Here is a 23,339-nt window from a genome sequence, read left to right on the forward strand (position 1 = left end):
CTGGATGAGGATGAGGATGAGGAGTCGGAGAATGCCAAAAAAGTGGGGTCGTCATCACCACTACCTGAGTCCGAGTCTGATGCAATGATTGCATACAGTTCCTCTGAAGTGTACCTCCTGCGGGCCATATTTATATAAAATGGGGCACACGCGGAAAAAGTTTTATTAGATGGGACACTGCGGGATGGGGTGACCACGGGACGGGGGTCGGAAAGAACGCGGAAACTTATGTGGTGTATTCACGTAAGTGTTTTTTTTTTTTTCTTTTTTTTTTTTTTACACAGACGAATACACTGACACAACACGGACTAACGACACACTACACACTAGACGGACTAACGACACGCTACACTAACTAATAACGGGTGACGGGACAGGTAACGAAATGGGAACAACAGGAACTTTTTTTTTTTTTTTTTTTTACACAGACGAATACACTGACAGTACACGGACTAACGACACGCTACACACTAGACGGACTAACTAAACGCTACACTAACTAATAACGGGTGACGGGACAGGTAACAAAATGGGAACAACAGGAACTTTTTTTTTTTTTTTTTTTTTTACACCAAGGGATACACTGACTACACGCTGCGCTACACTACACTGCTGATCGCACGCTACAGCTCACTCACTACACTTCTGATCACACACTACAGATCCCTCACTCACTACACTACACTACACTTCTGATCACTCACTCCACTCTGCTACACTACACTGCCTGATCAATCACTCACTACACTCACTACACTACACTGCCTGATCAATCACTCACTACACTCACTACACTACACCACACTGATCACTAACACTCACTCCACTACACCACACTGCTGACTAACTCCTCTCCACTACACTGATCACTAACTCCACTCTGCTACACTACACTCCACTACACTACACTACACTCCACTCCACTCCACTACACTACACTACACTCACTCCCTGCCTAATCTACACTCTAATCGCACTTTATATTCAGAAAAAACACAGTAGGTGCTCTCTGTACAAGCACCGGAAACACACTGCGGTGCTTGCACATGGAGCCCCTACTGTAAACAGCGCGAAGTCCGCTGCTGCGCTGTGATTGGTCAGGGAGTTTTTCCCTGACCAATCACAGCGATCGTGGGGGAGGGACCGCTCTGATTGGTCCCCAGCCCGGATACCTCACTTGTCTGCCAACGATATCAGCCAGGATCGCTGCTGTGTCGCCGCGATTGTCACCGCGGCGACACTTTAATGGCATGACGTACCAGGTACGTCATGTTGCGGGAAGTATCCCGCTACCATGACGTACCAGGTACGTCCAGGAGCGGGAAGGGGTTAATCATGTAGAGTACCGTGTTTCCCCGAAAATAAGACAGTGTCTTATATTATTTTTTGTTCAAAAAGTTTTAACTTTTTTACATGTATAGCTGCCTGGACACTATTTAAATTGACTTTTTTAAATTAACTGTTAGCAGGGCTTAATTTTGGAGTAGGGCTTATATTTCAAGCATCCTCAAAAAGCCTGAAAAATCATTTTGCATCCTCAAAAATTCTGGAAAATCATGCTATGTCTTATTTTCAGGGTATATCTTATTTTCAGGGAAACAGAGTAATTACTAGTATTAATGGCGTCTAGTAATTCCATAATTAGTTGTACAATAGAAAGGAATGAAGAAAATAGAACATTATCTAAAAGTGATGATGATGATGATGTTACTTCCCTCAAGAAAAGGTAGCTGTCCCATTCTCCTTGGTTATGCATTGCCATATGGAAAGACTTAGCACCAGCGAGGTTGAAGGAGGTCAGTCCAAGAAATTAAAATATGCCTGGCAGTTTTATAGCATTCATGTTCCTGCGTTTCCCTACCAAAATTTCATAAAGTATGTTCACAAGAGCTTAAGTAACCAGATCCTGAAAAGCAAAGCACTGGAAACATTTCAGAGGTTTTGGGGTTATTTTTTCGTTCTTAGATAAAACTTTGTAGAAAAAGTATCCAGTATTTTTGCTGGGGTAAAGAGCGCATGATGAAAGGCACATTATGCTGCAAATTTCCTCTATTTATTTTGGGTCATTTACAGGATTTTTCAGGTTCAATATTTCCACTTGTTATGTGGAAAAACTTTAGCAACAACAGTTCATTTCACATAACGCTTTGATATTTAAAGATGTGCTGGAAAAAGTCTCACAATGGTCTCTTCTCATATATATTAATGGCTTGTATAAAGATGTCTGCGCCAGGAGCGGCCATTGTTCTGCCTTCTGTCATGCTTATTAATCTGTCTTCTTAATGGTAGTAAATGTCACTAATCAGGAATTCGTGAAATGTGAAAACCTCCTGCTGTATTAGGAGGGTGTCGCAGAGAGTGACATCGATGCCCCAGTAATGCTGAACTACAGGGCATAGATGTTCCTATAAAAGAGACCCCTGAATTAGGAGACTGGATGTGTCTTTCCTTACCTATTTGTGTCTTTCAAGTTATGCCAAGAGGAATCGTGCGAAATTACCAACTTTAAAAAAAAAAATCTTTTGCTACTCACAACTAGCATTGGGCGAACTCAACCGGTAAAATTCTGTTTCAGGTTGAACTAAAAGTTCAGTTCGATACAAACCTGATCCGAGTTATTAGCAAAGTTCTACCCGGCTCTACTGGTTCAGTTCGCTCAATACTAGTCCTGAATACTGGTGTATAAAACTGTCTAAAAGCCATAAAAAGCCCAATATAAGACTCTAAGACTATTATATACAGCAGTTATACACTAGGTTTATGGGTTTTAGTAAACTTACGGTTTCGTTCAAACTAATTTGGATGGAACCAAAGTTTTTGTAAAACTTCTCAAAAGTACGCTCATTACTGCTCACAACACCTAAGAAAGGATTGCAGGTTTCCTTCTTTGTCAAACCATGTTAGTTATCTCAGAATAACTTAAATCTGGCAAACAGGTAAATATGGAAACATCTCGATATCCTCAGGGTCGTCTTGGTATTGCTAGGTTAAGGCCGCCTGCAGACGGACAGGTCGGATCCGGCGGTGAGGATTCTCGCCGCGGGACCCGACCCGAGCGCCTGCAGGGACGAGCGCGTACTTACCCGCGCCCGGCGGCCCCGGCTCTTTCATGTGCAGACCGGAGCCGGCAGCTGGGTGAGTGAAATAGAACATGCCGCACAGAAATAGAACATACCGCGGTTTGTTTGTTTGTTTCTCGCGCGGCCAAACCGCGGCCGTCTGCATAGGATTGCGTTTGTTAACGCAATCCTATGCAGGCTTGCAGCGGCGGAAATCCTGCTGCGGATTTTCCGCTCGTGTGCAGGCGGGTCGGATCCGGCGGCGAGAATTCTCACCGCAGGACCCGACCCGAGCGCCTGCAGGGAGGAACGCGTACTCACCCGCGCCTGGCGGCCCCGGCTCTTTCATGTGCCGGCTGCCGGGCAGCCGGCGCATGCGCATACCGGAGTCGGCGTCCGGGTGAGTGACGTTTCTGTGCGAGGGTCTGCGAGCCCCACACAGAAATAGGACATGCCGCGGCCGTCTGCATAGGAGTGCGTATTGTAATACACTCCTATGCAGGCTTTCAGTGGCGAAAATCCCGCGGATAATCCCGCGGCGGGATTTCCGCCACTGAAAGTCTGCATAGGAGTGCATTACAATACGCACTCCTATGCAGATGGCCGCGGTTTGGCAACGTGAAATGTCGCGCGGCAAACAAACCGCGGCATGTCCTATTTTTGTGCGGGGCTCGCACTCACCCGGCCGCCAGCTCCGGTCTGCGCATGCGCCGGCTGATCGGCAGCCAGCACATGAAAGTGCCGGGGCCGCCAGGCGCGGGTGAGTACGCGCTGCTCCCTGCAGGCGCTGGGGTCGGGTCCCGCTGAATTCTCGCCGCTGGATCCGACCCGCCCGTCTGCAGGCGGTAGTCAGTATACTTGCTAGATAATTATCCACAGATCTTGCCAATGTTGATCAGATTTGCTGAATATGGCAGAAACCCAACTTTTGCCCAGTGTCTGATGTTGGGGAAAACACATTTAATTTCACCAACTTTCATCCTTGTTCCCCTTGAAGCAAGTGGAGCTGTAGGTTTCTGGCAGCCACTTATCTCCTTCTAACTACAGCAATACACATGATAGTTTTTTTTTCCACTGGCTCAGAGTAACCCTGATCAACAGGAGAAGAGTATCACCTTCTGTGTCTTGTTGATATGAGTGTCTTGAGAAAACTGGTAGGTGGAGACCTGAAGTTGGAGAGGCCTTTGGGCAATTGCCCCCCCACCCCTCCCCACGCCCTGCCCCCAATAATTAAGCCTAGCATATAATCCTTCCTTCATTAATTCTAGTGCCTGCCTTAGGTTATATAGCACCCTGTGTAGAATGGGTTTGAGTGACACCCCATCCCTCCATCATAAGAAAAATGGTGTATTTTTATTGCACTAATCAGCATTCTGCCTGTATTCAGTTTGTACAGACCGCAACAAGATGGCAGTATACTTACACCAGAAAATGTCAGGGAATAAGTACTGTACCAGAACCAAGCTCATAACATAACTACAGCACCAAAAGCAAACCCATACCCTAAATACAATAAAAGGACCAAACTTATAACATAAATGCAGCATGAGCCAAGCTTAATAGATAAATATATATATATATATATATATATAGCATAAATACAGTAGCAGAACTAAGCACGTGTATTGCGGGTGCACAAATGGACTGACAATGGCGCCCTGAATCATCAGCGGGGAAGAGACAGAGCCAGGAGGACAATGATTCATATAACTCCACAACACAGAAGAAGAAAATCATCTGGCCAGGCAAACCTAGGGGGGGCATGCTCTCCCAGCCTACATCCACCTGGTGCCCCCTTACAAGTTGTTGGCTGGCGCTCTGTGCTACCGCATGGGTCGCACTTTGCTAAGGCCACCCCTGCTTCCATTCTTCTTTAACTCCTTCTAACATAACTTTCTGTCTTTAAGAAGTTACATCCACTGTCTCTGTGTTTTCAAATGATCCATCCTGCAAGTACAGTGGTGCCCTATTTCATCTTTAAACATACTTAGTATTTGAAGTGAACTTCTGCTGACGGGTTCCCTTTAAGTGAAACACTGGGATGAAATGTTTAATCGAAAACTTACTTTTGAATAGACAATAAACGTCTTCTGTGTATGACGCTTGTCACACAGTGTATAATGAGCCCAATTTATGGGGCTATTTACAGGTCCATATTAAATCTCTGCAACTCCTCAATGTCTTCATTTCTGTAAGGCGGATTCACACAGGCGAGTACGATATTGGTCTGCGCACTCTTACACTTGCAATTTTAGATGTGAGCACAATGCTTTTTTCTTAAAAAACACATCGCATCTACGTATTTGTGATTTTCATGCACATTTTTCACGCATGTGAAAAAATTGCAAGTGCTTCCAATAGTTTCAGTGGTAAAAGTCCTATCGCCAAAATTCTATAGGAATTGCCCAAAAAATCGGAAATGCAGCCTTTGGTCTATCTCGTAGCATCGCTGCGAAATACAAAACATTCATGTGAATAAGCATTGAAATCAATATGTTATACATGAGAGTTTCATCCATCTCACAATCGGACGGAACTTGCATGTGAAAATCGCCCGTGTGAATCCAGGCTAAACGTACAACAGCTAAGTGAGCAGCGATATCTGGGCTGACCGCCTACTCTTCGGTATTTTATGGACTCCTGCTCCATCCCTTTATATAGACCAGACACAAACACCCTCAGGGCTTAAGCAAGCGAACATATGTTCAAATACGTTCGCTGCAACATAGCGTATTTGCGCATAAACAAGTTATAAGTCCTTCTATATTTTAGTGTTTACACCCAGCACAATTGCGTGCGCAAAACAAAAAAAAAAAGGTGAAAAATAGGGCAGGACCTCTCTTTTCTCACATACATACAGAATACATGGATGAAAGATAAGGCAGCCCATTGAATTTAATGGCTTCACTTTGTCGCGTTTTTATCAGGCATGATTTTCACAAAAACCTCCGCAAACATGTTTGTCTCTTTAAGCCCTCAACCCAATGTTTTCGAATCATGAATACTGCAGTGCATATGATAGCAGCCAAAATTAAAGGGTTTTTTTTGGGCAAATATTATTGATGTCTTATCCTCCCGTTGAGTCAGCAATAGTTGGCCAGCTAGGGTCCGCCACTCAGGTAATCGAGTGCCCATTGTCGGTGGCGCCAGATACAGGTATATAGAGAGGAAACCACTGCTCTGACCTCTGGGTATTGGCTGACCGTCGTAACTACAGGCACAACGCCCATTAAAATCAATGACGGCTGCACCTGCAGTCACAATCCACTACATAGGGGTCAGAGCAGTGCCTTCCGCTCTGTACCCTTGTATGTAGCAATGCTAACAGCAGACACCCATTCATCTGATCAACCGGGGTCCTGTTTATCAGTAACCTAGCCGATCAACTATTGATGACCTATCCAGAGGATACATTATCAATAGAATTTCCATGGAAAAGCCCTTTAAATTGCACACTTGTGACAGATAGTTCACGCATTTTGCCCTTAATGGCGGGGAGTATTTTTACTTACCATCGCTTTTAGTTGCAAGTTTAAGTGCAGCCCGTCAATTAACGGTAAAATGCAAGCAATGCCTGCAGCTGGGATGCACCATGAATGGGCACCCTCAATCTACAAAAGGCTAGGTGCACACTAGTGTAAAAAAATGTTTTTCCATCCGTGTGCAGCTTCGTGTGCCATCTGTATACAGTCCATGTGTCCGTTATTTTACTTCAATATGTCATCCATTCTTCACATCTAAAACAACCTGAATCGGGCATTTAGTTTCTTAGCAGCCGCATACTTTGCTTTGATAGAAGCAATCAGCCAGTGCATTTTGTCATCGCAGCTTTTATCGTCGGTTTATCTTTTTTGATAAATATACTCTGTGCTCCTCTTTTTGCAGCCAAGAGAAAATTCTTAGATAGAATGAATCGATTGTGCTGTCATCTTCTGCACTCAACATGTGTAACAGCTGGATCCTGGATCCCAGAGATGGATGGGCTGTTTGGCCATAATCACCTGCTCAGCACTGATCACTGTTTCTTCTCACAAGACTCACTTGGTGCTGTGGTGGCCTTTTAGACTTTTTTAACCTAAAAGGAATGGGCCCCAGCCGAGGAGACAACGAGAAATGATTCCTTGTTCTCACTCCTGGGACAAGAAGGGAAAATATCTGGACTAGTGCGATTTGTGTCTTAGGAGAGTCTAGAAATGATAGTTGAAAACACCTAAAAAAGTTTTCCGGGCAAAAACTATTGACCTATTCTCAGAATCCGCTCGGGATCTCTTGCTATGAGCTCATTGGCCGGCCCGCTGTCAGTCCAACATGGCCACATGTTTATCATAGGGGACTAGTGCAGAAGTTTATTAGCCACTTTAGTTCCCATTGACTTTAATGGGAGTGAAGCCAGCTAGGGCGCTTCTGCTGCTGTCCCCTAAGACGCGCATCCGGCCCCGTTGCACTAACAGCGAGCCGGGAAATCAGCTTATCGCCAAAAATCCTGAGTGGCAAGTCTCTGGCGATTAACTATTGATGACTTCTCCTGAGGATAGGTCGTCAACAGTCTTTGCCCGGGAAAACCCTTTTAAAGGGGTCGTCTGGGACTTTTTGGACTTCGACTATTGATAACTGATAATTGGCCAATGTAAAAGGACCATAAGGCTCAGCTTACTCAGTTTGGCTGTAGGGCGATGGTATCTCACATGGTCAAAAATTGCACGAGGGATGTTTATGAATGGCGTAAACAAGTCTCATATTTTTCTGCAAGCCATGTTTCTGACACTCAAACCACCTTTCTAGAATCTGTGTGGGGCTAAGCGGGAGGCCATAGAGATCAGATTGGTAGGGGGTTTTGACATCTGTTGATCAGCTGACTTCATAGTTTAGCAGGCACAGTGCTGTACATTCGGTAGTGGCTGTACTCAGTACTACAGCTCAGTTCCATTCGCTTAAAGGGCCATTCCAGTTAAAATACATTTTGCCATCACTCTTTCCCCCACCTGATTCCTGTCACACTTTGCACATCTCCAATGTATATTACACTCACTTCCCTGCAATGCAGCCTCTTCTCTGATACTTATCAGACACCACCTTGGTTTTTAAATGTCTCTCTACTTTCACTTCCTCTCTGCGGTGCTAGCAATCCCATGATGCATCAGCATAGCATTACATGAACAGCTAGAGCCAGTACCATCACTACCCTTTGGGAGGACAGTGTTATTATCATTACTTTCCATATTCTTCTGACTAGCTAAACACAGTGTACCGTCAGGGAGGCTGAACTGTCATCTCCTTCATTATAATGCCAATTCCAATGCATTCATTCACATGGGCGATTTTCAGGCATGTGAAAAAAAATGTACTGTTAAAATGTCAAATCAGAAACCGTTTTATTGCGGCAAAAAATAGGCCTTGACCGAACTTTTGACAAAAAACACTGGAGGCTCTCATAGACTCCTATGGGAACTGAAAAAAAAAGGAAGAGGCAGGAAGTTTACCTGCGTCCTGCGCTCGGAAAAGAAGACAGGTGGCTCTAATTTAGAAGTCATTACGAGGATTTCCGCCAACTGACGGAATTTTGCGTTTGTGCCTTTTTCCCGCAGACTTTAATTGCAGAGTTTAATCTCCTGTATGTTAAAAATCTGCGACAATTCCGCAAGACGTCCTTTTTTTCTGCTGCAAAATTTAATCTTGCGGTCTTGAAGTAAAGAAGGTCCCCAATAGCTGCTCACCGAAGCAAGAACCAAAATGAGACTGCTCTTATCTAGACTGCAAACCTTCCTACATCTGCAGCAGTAGGGGGTGGAATGCTGCAGTATCATCACACACAAGGCAGCCTGCATATATATAAATTCATCATTGATGCTGATATACCGCATGAGTGATACCAGTATGTGCAGAAACATGCTGAGATGATTACATGATGTCTCTATCTTGGCTGTGATATCATACTTTATAATTTATAGGTTCTACTGTCATCGCTTTAGTGTAGATTATAACATCATGTGCCGTTCTAATGGGGAACACACCTACATCTGTAATGTATTGGAGAGCCGTGCGCTTTTGAAGTAATGTGATCTGGATGAAAGGCCATGGCTTCTCAATGCCTCCCCTCTTTGTACATAGTTGGAGATAAAGCACTTTTCTTGCAATATAGTTATTAGAAAGTCATGGACCAATACCTCTAGACTTTGACTCAGAAAACATCACTTTTTGGTGGTCTGGCAAGAAGGGCTTTCATAGATATTAGCAGAAAGCCACCCAAAAAGTTTGTTACTGGTACCAAATGTGTTTAAGACATAGAATAGTTGATTGGAATATCATAAGATTCTAGTGAGACCTTTAGTAGAACCTCTGCCGATATAACAGGCGGAATAGTGCTCATCCTTAAAAGGGTTTTTCAGGCACCATCTATTGATGACCTCTCTGTGGGATAGGTCATCAATTGGTAATCATTGGGAACCCGTCACACGAGATGCCCGGTGATCAGCTGATCACCTGGCCTGCTGTCACTGCAGAGGGCTGGACGTCATCACAGGGGACGGGAGTGGAAGTGCATTGAAATCAATGAGAGTGCTGCCTCCAATAACACTTCTGTATCCATCCCCAGGGTCGGAGGCAGAAGAGCCACAACTGTAATAGCCAGCTTCAGCTCCCATTGATTTCAATGGAAGTGAAGCCAACTATGGCACTTCTGCTTCTGCTCCCTATGATGACATCCGATTAGCTGATTGCTGGGGATTCCGACCAGTGGGTCTATGGTGATTAATTATTGATGACCTATCCTGATAGTTTGAGGCAGTCTGGTCTCCCTAGGGCTCTTTCCCATTTTCACGGCCAACCAATTTACACTTCGATTTGATGCATTGGATTGCAATGCATCAGATCACATGGCCATATTCCTACGATGTAAAAGCGCCTGGCCGGCCAATATAGCACTGGGCGTTTTTACGTCGGGCCCAAAGGATAGTCCTGGAACTATCTTTTGGGTCAGAATACGTTGGCTGCTGCATGGGCTCCTATGGTAGTCAATGGCAGCGGCCGGAGGTGGGAGTTTAGTAGCGTGGCTGCTAAACTCCCTCCCTTTGCTCTCCTCCCCCCGTGCAGGCTCACCTGTCCTCTCCTCCCCGCTGGCTCTCTGCAATAGAAGGGGGTGGGATGGGGAGGAGCTAAACACCAGCCTCCTCCCATTGTTGGCTGCGGGCGAGGGGTGGGGCATGGGCAGAACTAAGCTTCTGCCCTCTCCCCACCCCTTCTCATAGCCATCAATGGGAGGAGGCAGGACGGCCCAGCGCTTAGCTCTGCCCCCATCCCCTCCCATTGCAAAGAACGTGCGGGGAGGAGAGCAGAGGTGAGCCTGCGAGAGGGAGGGAGGGGAAAGGGGCGAGGGCATGATAGTCTTGGCGTATATGCCCCGGGACCCATTCCGTCTCAAGAGGCGCACAAACGTTTGATTTGTGAATCTGTTCACCAGTTTTATCTCTCCCAACGTAGCGTATATTGTCCAGCCGTGAAAACTGCACCTGATATACGCTCGTGGGAAAGAGCCCTTAGATAACATATATAGTGAATTTCTTTGACCCCTAATCTAGTGCGCGGTATTTGGAATAGGTGTCAGCCTTTGAATTTTCTGTTTACTCCCCATTGCCCTCAATTTCATACCCTTGTACTTCTTGTCTTATTTTTTTTAACATAGACAAAAACACAAACATGTAATAGCACCCTTAACAGGAAGGCTAATAAGCCAATTAGATAGCACTAGGGCAACAGAGTTCAAACACCAGGAAGAGTCAACTACTGAATAGCCACAGTAGACCCTAGCACATAAGCATGCCAACAGGATCACATGGTGTCTTGGCCAAGACCTCAGTGGAGGTGACAGAAGGCCTAATGATACCATCCAACACAGAGATATGGAAGGAAGGTGCCAAGATAGTGAGCTGCGAGCAGCTTTACAATTTTTGCAGTAAGTTACACTGTTGCCTGCCCATCCATTTGCATTTGCTGCTCATGTATGTGATCGGTAGTATGTGTTGTGCAGCTTTCAATTCCACCTTAGAAGGTCTGGATACGACATAAGCCTGGTAACCATTTCTTCCAAGAAATTATTTCTGTTGTCTTCTGTATACGAGTGATTTCTTTTAGTGCCGTCTTGTTCAGATCATGAAAAGTGGCTGAAGAAATCTATAACTTTTTTTTTCACTTTTTCTCACCATTGCCCTCGAATACTAGAATTGTTTTCATTCTTTCTATATAACTGTAACATATTATGTAAACCCATAATTTCAGTGTTGTGTTGGTAGAAGGATTCCGCAGAGTCCAATACTTAGTCTCCCACTGGCTTGTGGTCTCTGACCATGTTTAATCTCGATGTTGTTTCCTTTGCAGCCCGCGGGGGGTGAGCGTCACATTTTCCATGAGAAAGTACTGAAGAAGAAGAGGCTGTGTGCTGCTTGTAGTGAGCCAGTGGTGTCCCAAGGCAGCGTCTGCAGAGGTGAGCAGTGACTACTACTAACCTGGTAATGACATTACTAACCTTAACGGCAACACACAGCTGGAGGTACATAAAGAATGAAAAATTCTTCAAATGAAGCACCTGAAAGTCCACCACTGGATTGGTAATAGGACTAATGCCGGTAAAATAAACTGGTGTTCCCTTATTACAGAAAAGTTTTCTTAAAGGAGAGGTCCCACCAGGACTTATCACCTATCCAAAGCATAATTGAATGGGGGTCCCATGCTTCCCCATATGAATAGAGCAGTAGTCACATGTGCACTACTGTATGGGACTGCCAGAGCGCGTCAAGTATAAGTGCTTGGTAATCTTCGGTAGTCCCATAGAAATGAATAGAGTGGCAGTACGTATGAATTACCGCCGTCCCATTCATAGAGGTTGACCGAAAAGCAGACTGCGCGAAATTGGTTCCAGCGGTTGGACTCCCACCCGACAGGTGATAGGTTGTTATGGTGGGATAACACCTTTAAATATAAATTGAGCTAGCTCATTCGTAAAAAGTGAAAAAACATTTGGTAGCGATCCTTTGAAGTGTTTACTGGATGCTCCTATAGTTAGAGTAGCTTTACACGGGACAACTACCTGAAGAGTCACTTGACAGAGTGAATGTAGGCAACAGTTGTTCTGTGTAAACATGGCCACCAACTGGGTGATGAGCAAGAACTCATTCACCGCACGCTATTTGCTTCATTTTAGCTCACCTAAAAATAGTCATTGACTAATTATTGTATGATATAAATAGGTCATTGTTTGTCCTTCAACAACTAGCCAACAACTTTACTGGGAATTGTTTGCTTTTTTATCATGCACCTCCCACTGAATGCTGATCGACACCCACCTTCTTTTTTAATTTGGCCTCCCACTTAATGCTCATTGGTTCCCAAAAACACATAAATACCTCTGAGTGATCCTCGACTGAATACTCCATGCTGGTCTTCGAAAGAACATTCACTAATATGGTCTCTGCTTGATTTTGGTCTAGTGAGAGATTGCAGCAGAGAGTGTTCACTCAAAGACCGCCCACATGTATTTATGTGTGTGCAATGGCCTTGACATCCAGTGAGCATGCCTTGGGGAGATGTCAAGGTTTCTTTCAATATATGCCCACCAAAGAACCTCTCTTGTCTTAATTAGTCAGCCAACATTGTGTAACTGCTACCAAAAATTTAGGCTGTGATCAAGAAAGCAGTGTCTTTCGAAACGCGTCTGTATGTTGGTATGGTATCACATGGTGCCCACCATTTATAGTTTTATGGATTTCCTTTTGTTGTTGCTATTCAAGCCGTTTGGCTCACGGTCAGCCTGAGTACCGGAAAACCTTCAAGCCAAACCAGAGTAAATTTTATGGACTAACCAGTTGAAGATAATGTTGTGTTATGTGTTTTTGAGTCATAAATTAGTTCACCGATTTCGAAATTGAATAACAAGTGAACAACAATCACTCTGTGTAAAGACATACAAAAAAGTTTTTGTACTCTTGCAAGTGACTATTCAAACGATTGTCGTCCCGTACAAAAAAGTCACCCTTATTTCTGCCACCAACCGTTGGCTTGATAAGTGTTAGATGTAACTCGAAAGGGTTGTCAGAAGGATTGGCTAGAGGAGCGGTTATGATCCAATGAACAATCAAAACCACCCAATTATTGTTCAGTGTAAATGCATGCCTAGTGAGTGATATTCTGCAGTGTTTTAGGAGATTTTAAACATTGACATCAATCTCTAATGTGGTTTACAATCTAATTTTCCTTATTCCTGACGCACAAACCCATCAGTGTTCATGTCAGAGGAAACCAATTAATCTATCTTTGGGGTGTGGGAGGAACCTTACCCAAACAAGCGGAGAGTATAAACTCTCTGTACAAGTTTTGTGTCCACATAATTAGGCTTTAAACCAGTTGTCCACTTTTGGCAATCTCTTTTAGAGTTCACTGGCAATAAGCTCATCATAGAATATCCTGCAGCAATCAGCTGTAATCTGAGAGGGAAACCAATAGCAAGTATCCCGTTTTCCTGCAGCACTCCCGCAGGCGATATGGGGCATTACAGAATTCTCATTGAAATAAATGGGTTGATGTGTTCCAGTACAGCAAAAAGACTCTTTTAGTAGCTGTACTCCATTCTATCAAGTAGTCAATGTTCCTGGACAGTAGACCCCTTCTGTAAGGTTAGAATCTTAGAGTTGCTTGAAAATGAGTTTTCAAACTGGACAGCCCCTTTAACACTAATCACTATTGTCATGTTGAGTATTAGAAATAAATATATATTGTCTCACGTTAGATTGCTCAACCGTCGTGATGTGGTATGAATGGGTTTGAAGACATGTAATGCATAAAACCAATCTGTGTTTCCGACTTTTGTTTTCAGCACATTTCACTTGGACATAGATTTATATCAGTCCGTTTATAGCCAAGTATTGTGCTAAACTGTATAAAATGGGAATATGCCCCGCATGTGAAGTGGTCTCTGAAGGTCAGAATATTTATTTCATGCTGGGCTTCAGGAAGAACACATTATATTGCGCCACCTGTTTTTATTTATCTATATTCTTTCTTGGAACTCGGTGTACAATGAGGGAAAACCATTCTGATTCATTTTCTCTGGGGCTTTACATCACTCTTCTGACGAGATTCAGAACTTAACTCTTAGGGGTGAGTGGGATTATGTTTCCAAATACAGTCTAAAATGATCATCAAGCAATCAGACCCCTGTCAATCGTATAAAGGTGTCTACAGTGTTTCTTCACTCCGGTCCTCACTAGTGTTGAGCAAACCCAAACAGTCCCAAAACTGAACTTTGCTGAAAGTTCAGTTTTGCGCGAAACCGAACCTCAGGCAGTTCATTTTGGCTGAACCCGCTAAACTCATTCTTCTTTTTCCTCCTTCGCCTCCTTCTTCTGCATTTTCCTTCTTTTAAAATCAAGGCGCAAAAAAAACAAATGGAAAAGAAGAAAAAATAATTTTTTGCTCATTTTTTCTTCTTTTGTCCTTTTTACTTCTTTTTCCTTCTTCTTTTTTCTTCTTTTTTTTAATTTTTCCCCTTTTTTTCTTCTTTTTCTTTCTTCTCACTCACCTTTCCCCCCCCCCTCCTTCTTCTCCTCCTCCTCCATCTTTTCCTTCCTATTCTCCTTCTTTTCTTTTTTTTTCTACTTTTTCATCATTAAGGCCTCATGCAGATTTTTCATGCGGATTTCCACAGCAGATGCACTGAGAGTCATCATTAAATTGATTTTTCCAACACTGAATGTCTCTCACAGCCCAGTCTGCTTAGTACAATCCACATATGCGGCAGCAGGCCTGCTGGGTAATTAACACCTATCAGTATGCACACCTACAGTCTGTAATGAGGCCATCCTCACTTATGGTTCGATGTGTGGGAGGTGCAGCTTCAACCAACATGAGCTGTCCCACAGCGTTGTCCAGGGTCGGGAGCACTACTCTTCACTACTCCCTCTGTGTGGCTATTGTTGCAGTCGCAGCACTCTACTCACTGCTGGCCCATGCAGTGACTGCTCAGTAGTGTCCCAGGCAGCTCTGTTACTAGCTTCTTCGGCCTCAGGCCTGTGGCAGCTCAGCTCCTCCAGCTTTTCTTACAGTCCCTGTGCAGCATACTTTGCAACAAAAATTGGCCTTTATGTTCAGTCATCAGCCAATCAAGAATTGTCCAGTAAGCATTTTCAGCTCTGCAGCACTAAATGCCGCCACAATTTTTGGTGCGCATGGCGATCTTGACACAATTTTCGGCACATCTTTCCCATATGTTTCTATTACAACAATAACATCTTGAGATTTGTCCCTTACAGAGGCATAAGGAGAAAGTGTTTGAATGACAGCACCTTGATACTTTTTAGTCCTAATGGGAAGAAAGTCTGAAGGGTCATATAGACCAAATAGCAGAATCTGTTCTTCTATAGGCAATGCTAATGTTTTTTTGTATCAGTGTCTTTATGGACTAAAATCACAAACCCACCTTGTCACCCACTCGACTGTCAGTGGTAGTATTAGCCATATGCATCTTATTATCTACAGGGTCTAACTATTTTAGACATGTGCTTGGTGGACTTTCGTCATGATGACCTCCTACATAGCTCTGTCCTTAGGCTACCAGTTTGAAAGTGCAGCTAACTCTCGGTTAATGAGTGGCACTGAGATTTGTAGGACTCCAAATTTAGGTCAGTCAGTCTCAATTGAGCCCTTTGTGAGCCAAAACCTTGGTGGTCAGTAATACGAGCAGGCAGTTCGTATTGCAGTGTAATGTCACAATGTCACACAGAACAGCCACTCATAGTTAAGTTGTTGACTTTTCCTGTAAACGATAAATGAGGAGTTTCCATTTTCCCACTAAACCGCATTTAGCTATGACTCCTGGCTATGGGACATTTTAATGTTTGGTCTTAAGTATGTGACACAAATAGGAATTAATGTTGAGTCTGCTTCAGTGACGGATGACATTTGTGCTGTGTGTCCCACAGTGATGGAGCTGCCGTGTAGTATATCACATTGACAGCTTCCCTTATACACCATTTAATTGTGTTATTGGGAATTTGAGGTTTTTGGACATCAGGGAGTATTTCCCTCCCTTTTCCTATGAACCCAGCAGTACATCTTTTACTTTTTTTGGGGGGTAGTGCATGATATAATGTAGAGAGAATCCAGAACTATATAAACAATAGAAGTCCTAATATAATCCACGATGAACCCCTAGGTGTGGTAGGAACCCAACTGATCACAACTTCCAAGTAAATGGAGTGTAGAATAGAGAAAACAAAAGTAAATACAAGTTATCCAGCTTATCTTATGGGGGTAAAATTAGGCTAAGAGGTTTAATACCTCCCAGATAGGATAACTATACATTGTATTATATATACCTCATCGAGCTGAAGACTTTTGGATCCAGTTCTGAGTTACTTCAGAGGATTCTCTTGAGGATAATGTTGCCTATTGGGCTGACTTTTGTGGCGCTTGTATACCCTATGACAACAGAAGTTTGATGCCATCATCTGGTATTAGGATCACATGAATATGTCCGTCTTTTTGGATCAAACGTTTGGTGGGGAATCCCCATTTGTAAGAGATCTTGGTTTCGCGTAGAGTAGAGGTAACAGTAGCGAAGGCTTTTCTAGCTGGTGAAAGATCAGTGAAAAGTTGGATATCCGTATAAAGATTTAGAAAATTGATGGTTTTACGTGCCGCAAACCTCCGTGCTTCTTTAATGTGAATGAAATATATCATGGCTATGATGTCACAGGGTATATTGTCAGACAGGAACCTTGATTTTGGCAATCTATGGGCTCTATCAATCATGCGGTGAACTTGCTGGTAATAGTGTTTTCATCAGTTGGAGAAGAACATTTTTTAGTTCTGAGGGGGGTATTTTTTCAGAAATTCCTCAAAATTTGATATTGTTTCTTCAACTGTGATACTCAAGCTCTGTTAGGTTACTTTTGATAGAATCAACTTCTTTGGTTAAAGCATAATGAGCATCAAGTCAGTCATTACGAGACAGAGTGAGTTCGCCCATTTTGTTTTCAGTATGGTTCACCTTCTCACCCAAGTCAAGTAGGAAGGCTTTAAGGGTAGTAGATAAACAATAGAAATCGCTTTACAAGGACGCCAGAATTATTTCTTTTATGTAAGCTTCTGTTACTGGTTGATTTGAATATGGCATTAACAGTTAATGTGGTAAAGGTGGGAATCCTGCATTCTAGATCTCAGTTTCTCAGGGCTATTAGTTGGTAGGGAGTCAATACCAGGCCTTGCCTTGTGCTTAGGCGCCATCTAGGTAGCCTGAACTGTGTTACTTATGGAGCATGTAGTTCCCAGCTTATTCCCCCATACATGGAGAAGATGTAATATTTTGCCTCTGTGTAGTATTAGGAGGGGTCTGCTCAGGCTCAGGGGAAGACACTGGGGAGCTCAGAACAGATCCATATAGAGCAACATCGCCGCTATACAAGCAGTCAGGAGAGAAGAAGTCACAGGCCATAGCCTCAGAGTCTCGCCAAGGATTGCGGGCCGCAAAGAACTCCATCAGTCACTTTGGCTTTAGAGGCTCTGCTGCAAGTCACGCTGGAGCCTCAGGGTTCCCAGGGCATGGTTGAGATAGCAGGTGGATGATGTTCTCGTAGGTACACTGTAATGTCCCTGCTTGTGGAGGGGAACTATCGGAGCTCGCAAGAAAACCGCCACCCTAGTCCACATTCAGGCCATGCCACAACCCAGCAGTGTGCCTTAATCTCTATACAGGGTCATTATTTTTGAAAATTGTCAATATGACGGTATTTCTATCAAGGCAAAGCCTAAATGTACTATAGTGGTAGAAATGCCATCTTGCGCTATGTCTGAACGCATTGTCTTCCAATTACTTTTGGCTTAAAAGAAGGTCACTTGGTGCCAAAAGAGTAACTCATAACTCCCCAACTCAAATCTGTAACATGTGTGCCAGCTTTAATATATCTTTAGGCCTTCCCAGGTTTCGGTGCCTGGGAGCGACCATAACCTGTGCAGCTCCATTGGTTATGCCCTGTTTGGTACATTGTAGTAAAATGTCACAAATGGGAATAGTGGGTCCAATTTACTGTATTTAGACCAGCATTTCATAAGCCATTATATCACCGAAAGGAACCAATAATTATGAAACGTAACCTTTATTAAATAATATTAAAAAGCATAGATAGATATATCAAAGTAAATTATGCTGAGTGGCATTGGTCACCCACACATTCATTTTCACATTCTGTATCCACTTATTACTTTTCAACTGGCACACTGTGCTTATTCACTAATGGAGTTCAGTATATAGTAATCCTCCTCAGTCCTCAATTGCGTGTCACGCTGCTATTAGGTGGATAGATGTGATTTGTTATTATTGCAAGAGGATAACCAATTCAGATCCCAGGGTGTTTGTATAGAACCAAGATCCTCCCAAATAAGTATTGGCGGATTTATGATGTATAATGCCACCAAGTTAAAGGTCACTTTCACCGATTATTAAATCAGTATTCAGTAACAATCGGTGTAAAGTTGAACACCCTATTTTTCCGGCGTCCAAAAATCCATATAAATGCTCATGTGAGCCGTGAAAATACACCTGTAGCGGTAACCACTGTTTCGGGTCACTTAATCAAATATATAGATTGATGCGCTGGGATTTGATGCAGGATTAAACACCATATTTTTCTGGACTCCAAAAATCCATATATAGCTCCTATAAACTGTGAGTATGACACTATAGCGGTCACTACAGTTTGGAGTCACATAATCAATTATATGGATAATTGAGCTGGGATGGTACAGAATTGGTTATTCCCAGATAAGGTCTATGCAAGACAAAGCCCCCCCCACCCCCTCCTCCAATTTTGAGATTTCCGCTGTGAAGTAGAGTCCCAACTGATTTTTATTTAGATGATCCACAAACTTATAGAACTCCTCTGTTTCACCAGTCCACAGGATCAGTACGTCGTCTATGAATCGAATCCATAATTCAATAGACGACGTCCTCCTACCAGCCCAGGTATAGGTTAGCATAGCTGGGGGCACACAGGCTGCCCATAGCTGTACCCCTGAGCTGGTGGAAGTATTTTCCTTCGAAGAGGAAGTAATTGTGTGTGAGGACAAACGCTAAAAGTTTGAGCAGTAGATTGTTATGAGCTCTCAGATGTGTGCCCCTCTGATTAAGGAAAAATTCAGCGGCCTGTATCCCACCAGCATGTGGTATCAAACTATACAAGGCCTCCACATCTAGACTGGCTAGTTTGGTATTGGGAGATAGGACTATACCCTCTGATTTTTAAAGCACGTCTGTGGTATCTTTGATATAGGCTGGGAGGGCCTCCATGAAAGGTCGCAATATGATGTCTAAGTATTTGCTGATACCTTGTGTGAGGCTATCAATACCAGACACTATGGGTCTACCCTTCAAGGGCACTAGGCCCTTATGAATTTTTGGTAGCCCATAGAAGGTCGCGACTTGTGGTGTAGAGGAGTATAGATAAAGATATTCATTATTCCCTATCAGCAAATCCTCCTTTGCTGTCAATAGAATGTCCCTCAATTCGCTGGCAAAGATATCTGTGGGGTCGCGTAGGAGGACCTCATAGTTTGCTTTATCTTCCAAGATCCGGAGGCACATATCGCGATATGTGTCTCGATCTAGTATAACAACATTGCCCCCCTTGTCGGAGGGCTTGATAACTATATTGAGATCTGCAATATTAACAAATCACATCTATCCACCTAATAGCAGCGTGACACGCAATTGAGAACTGAGGAGGATTACTATATACTGAACTCCATTAGTGAATAAACACAGTGTGCCAGTTGAAAAGTAATAAGTGGATACAGAATGTGAATATGAATGTGTGGGTGACCAATGCCACTCAGCATAATTTACTTTGATATATCTATCTACGCTTTTTAATACTATTTAATAAAGGTTACGTTTTATAATTATTGTTTCCTTTCGGTGATATAATAGTTGATAGTATATAAGGAACTTATCTGCCACGGTGACAAGCATTTCATAAGCCTGTCTAAGTAAACTTTGCACCGGTCTAAGTGTAAAAAGTTGCATTTGACCACAGCTCCATGCCCCAGACTGCATCCCACACTAGCTAGGAACTGGCATAGGTTTCCACTTTCATTTATGCCAGCTCTTGGTTTAAAATATAGTAACTCTGGATCGAGCTATGCCCTCCAACGCTTGACCCTGCCCATATTTTATTTTTAATGTTTCAATTATGGCACCAAAATTGCAACTGTTTTGCACCAGAATTCTGGTGTACCAGATCAAGTCAATATGTCCCATTAGAGCACATTAATTTAGACTGGTGTTTCATAGGCTGGTCTGAGTAAGCGTTGTGTCGGTGAAAGTGTGGTAAATGTATGAAGAGGTACAACTTCTTAGTACATTTGCCACTTCTGTTGGGACCACCAAGCTCGAGATTGAACATTATGCCAGTAGTAGGTTTCAACTGCTAGTTAACATCGGCTTAGTTATACCATCTGATGAACCATGTGTGGCCAGCGCACTTTTTCAAAAAGAGGGAGGTCCTGGTGTAAACCCCCAAAAAGTCACAATTATGGCAGTTGCATCCAAATTGTGATTTTTTTTTTTTTGGAACAAGAATTCTGGTGCACAATGTTGAGAGGTAGCCAAGATGCTACAGGACCTTCCATGGGCATAACTGGGTGGCATTATAGGTTTTGTCAGAGAAGTCCCCCTGATTAGTTTACGTTTGGAGACATTTGTTAATCCAAGAGCCAGTTCATAGTTTTCAGAATATTTCACAGATCTGCTGAGTTTGTACAAGTGTCCCCATCTAATGACCTGCTTTTCTCTTTCTATTTTCCAGTCTGCAAGATTACAAGTCACAAGAAATGTGAAGGAAAGGTGAGGATGAACTCCAGATTGTCTTCCTACAGTGGTTACAGATTTTTGGCCTGTGATTTTACCTATTTTGACATAGTTTAGCAAGAGATCCCACCTATTTGGATATGCCAACTCTCTAGTGCTTTTGAAACCAGGCTGAATCTGACCTCAGGGCTGGCGCCATGCTTAAGAAGCATTCAACTGGATGGATTTTTCCTGTCTGATCCTCTTGGCTTTCCGGAGATCAGTGGCACTGGAGGTGCCCAGCCGCCACTTATTACATTCTGATCCATAAGAATAACATGCACATGTAGCTGAGCCAAAATGTTATACAGGTAATTCAAAAAGAATAGTGCCATTAAACTCCCGGTAATTTCTCTATACATGAATTGACAAACAACAGCCAGAATGACATGGAAAGATAGAAGAACTCTTCAAGTTTTTAATGCACCTTACAGATGTTCAATGTGGGCACCATTGGTGATACTAGACGACCTAAAATAATGCATCCCCAATGCAGTAGAATCAATAACAGAGGATATAATAAGAACTGGTCTACTGACTTGACATCTACCATATCACCAATGTTGCCCACATCACATATCTGTAAGGTGCAATACAAACTTGAAGAGTTCTTCTATCTTTTCATGTCACTCTACCTGTTGTATGTCAATTCATATAGGAATAAATCAACTTTACTTTTGCGTTGCTCTTTCTGAATCACCTGTACATATGCCCAGCTCTATATGTGTAATGTTTGCTTTACTCCCAGTTCCTTTTTGTTCTGTTTTTCCAGAGTAAGCAATTAATTTGTAAGGCCCCATCCTGTCCAAGAATTCCCCTCTTTCTGTCCTGCTGGGATACCTGAGAGAGTTTGGGTTAGAAAAGTTACATTACACATCCAGGTTCTTCAATGCAATGAATACTTTGTACATTTCATAATTCATGTTTAGGGAGTTTTTCGTCCCCATCACTATCATTCAGGATAAGGTGGAGTAGCTGGACATTCCTTTAGGCTACGTTGCTGTGAATGGTCCCTCTGTCTGAGCCTTGGGTGGAGGGTTCCCCGTCTACCCATAAACCTGTGAAGTCTGAGCTCACCTAGTATCAAGCCTATGTTTATATGTTCTTCTAGATAAAGATCCTTTGTGGCATCTCTACAGGAGTCTTGTATGTTGCTTTTCCCAGGGCCATCTATATATAAACTTGAGCCCTGTGAAGTTTCAACTCGCCTACTATTAAGCCGAAGTTTGTATGTGCCTCCGGATAAAGATCTTTTGTAGGATCTATACAGGAGAGCCGCTGGTTTTCCCAGGGTGTAAAACTGAATGTTTATTCTTCCATACATATTTGTAGGACTAGTGTTGGTGGGATCCTAAAGTGATCTGATAGCAATTTTTGTAAAAAAGGCAAAATGTGTTCAGAAGTGATCTGATATCATACAGACAGACAAGAGCCTCGTAGGGCATGGAACTGTTTATTTTTGCTACTGTGCCATTTGTAATCATCTTTACTCTGATTTTGATGCATTTCTATTTGATGTAGTGATAAGGTATGTTGGGGTATATTTTTTTATATTGATGAAACAGGTCATAGGGTAGATGCCTGAATTGCAGGTTCGTGACGCCGCAGAATCTGACAGATGGAGACAGAGGCAGTATTTTTTATCATAAACAAATAAACTTTACCAATATGCTCAGTGGTTGCTTTATTGTTTGTTGCATGGCTCTTACCACATTGATGGGAAGACCTACTTCCCCCCCCCCACCATGGTTTTGTACTATATCGCTGACAGTAGCCGTGTCAGGAAAGCCAACAAAGGTATCCCCGTAGAATTAGCTGGAGCCACACAAGTTTCTGTGCTTTCTTTTGGTTTAGGTTTAAACCTTTCGCTTACTACACTGCATTAACTATAATTTACAGCCCTGCAGTGCCAAAGTTAGCAAGATTTTTAGTGTTGGGTATCAAAAGCTGGTTTGATGTGTTTGGCAGCAGTCTACATTGAATGGCATAAGAGCATTAGGGTTTTTGTGTACATTTTATGGGAAAAGTGTTCTAAATAACTTAATTAGAAGCAAATGTGAAGATTTTGTGTAAGTGTACAATTCTGTATGACAAGTAATAACTCATTTTATGGTTTATTTCTAAAGTAAGGCCGGATTCGCACAAGCGCATTTGTGCAGCGAATTATGCATGAAAAATTTGCCCCCACAATACGCAGTGGATAGAACTGATTGATTTCAATGAGTTCGTTCACATACGTGTATTTTGCGTGTACATCTTGTTTGCCCAAAAAAAATATGCAGCATGCTCTATTGTCCTGTCTATTTGCTCAGGGATTGAGCACATATTGAACTAATCAAACCAATTGGCCATTTTAATGAATGGGAGCATGGTTGTGCGTTTTTTTGCACAAG

At 42.9% G+C, this 23,339-nt stretch overlaps 1 protein-coding gene across 3 annotated transcripts in view; it reads left to right on the forward strand.

The window, feature by feature from the left end:
* TNS2 (tensin 2) overlaps positions 1–23,339 on the forward strand; it is a 148,891-nt gene that overhangs the window by 61,865 nt on the left and 63,687 nt on the right. For all 3 annotated transcript variants that reach the window (XM_066584217.1, XM_066584219.1, XM_066584218.1), the window contains exons 2-3: positions 11,430–11,535; positions 20,906–20,943. In XM_066584217.1, coding sequence (XP_066440314.1) covers positions 11,430–11,535; positions 20,906–20,943 — 144 coding nt within the window. The remainder of the gene's footprint in view (positions 1–11,429; positions 11,536–20,905; positions 20,944–23,339) is intronic.

Source organism: Eleutherodactylus coqui, chromosome 1, assembly GCF_035609145.1.
Source record: "Eleutherodactylus coqui strain aEleCoq1 chromosome 1, aEleCoq1.hap1, whole genome shotgun sequence".
Lineage (NCBI taxonomy): Eukaryota > Metazoa > Chordata > Amphibia > Anura > Eleutherodactylidae > Eleutherodactylus > Eleutherodactylus coqui.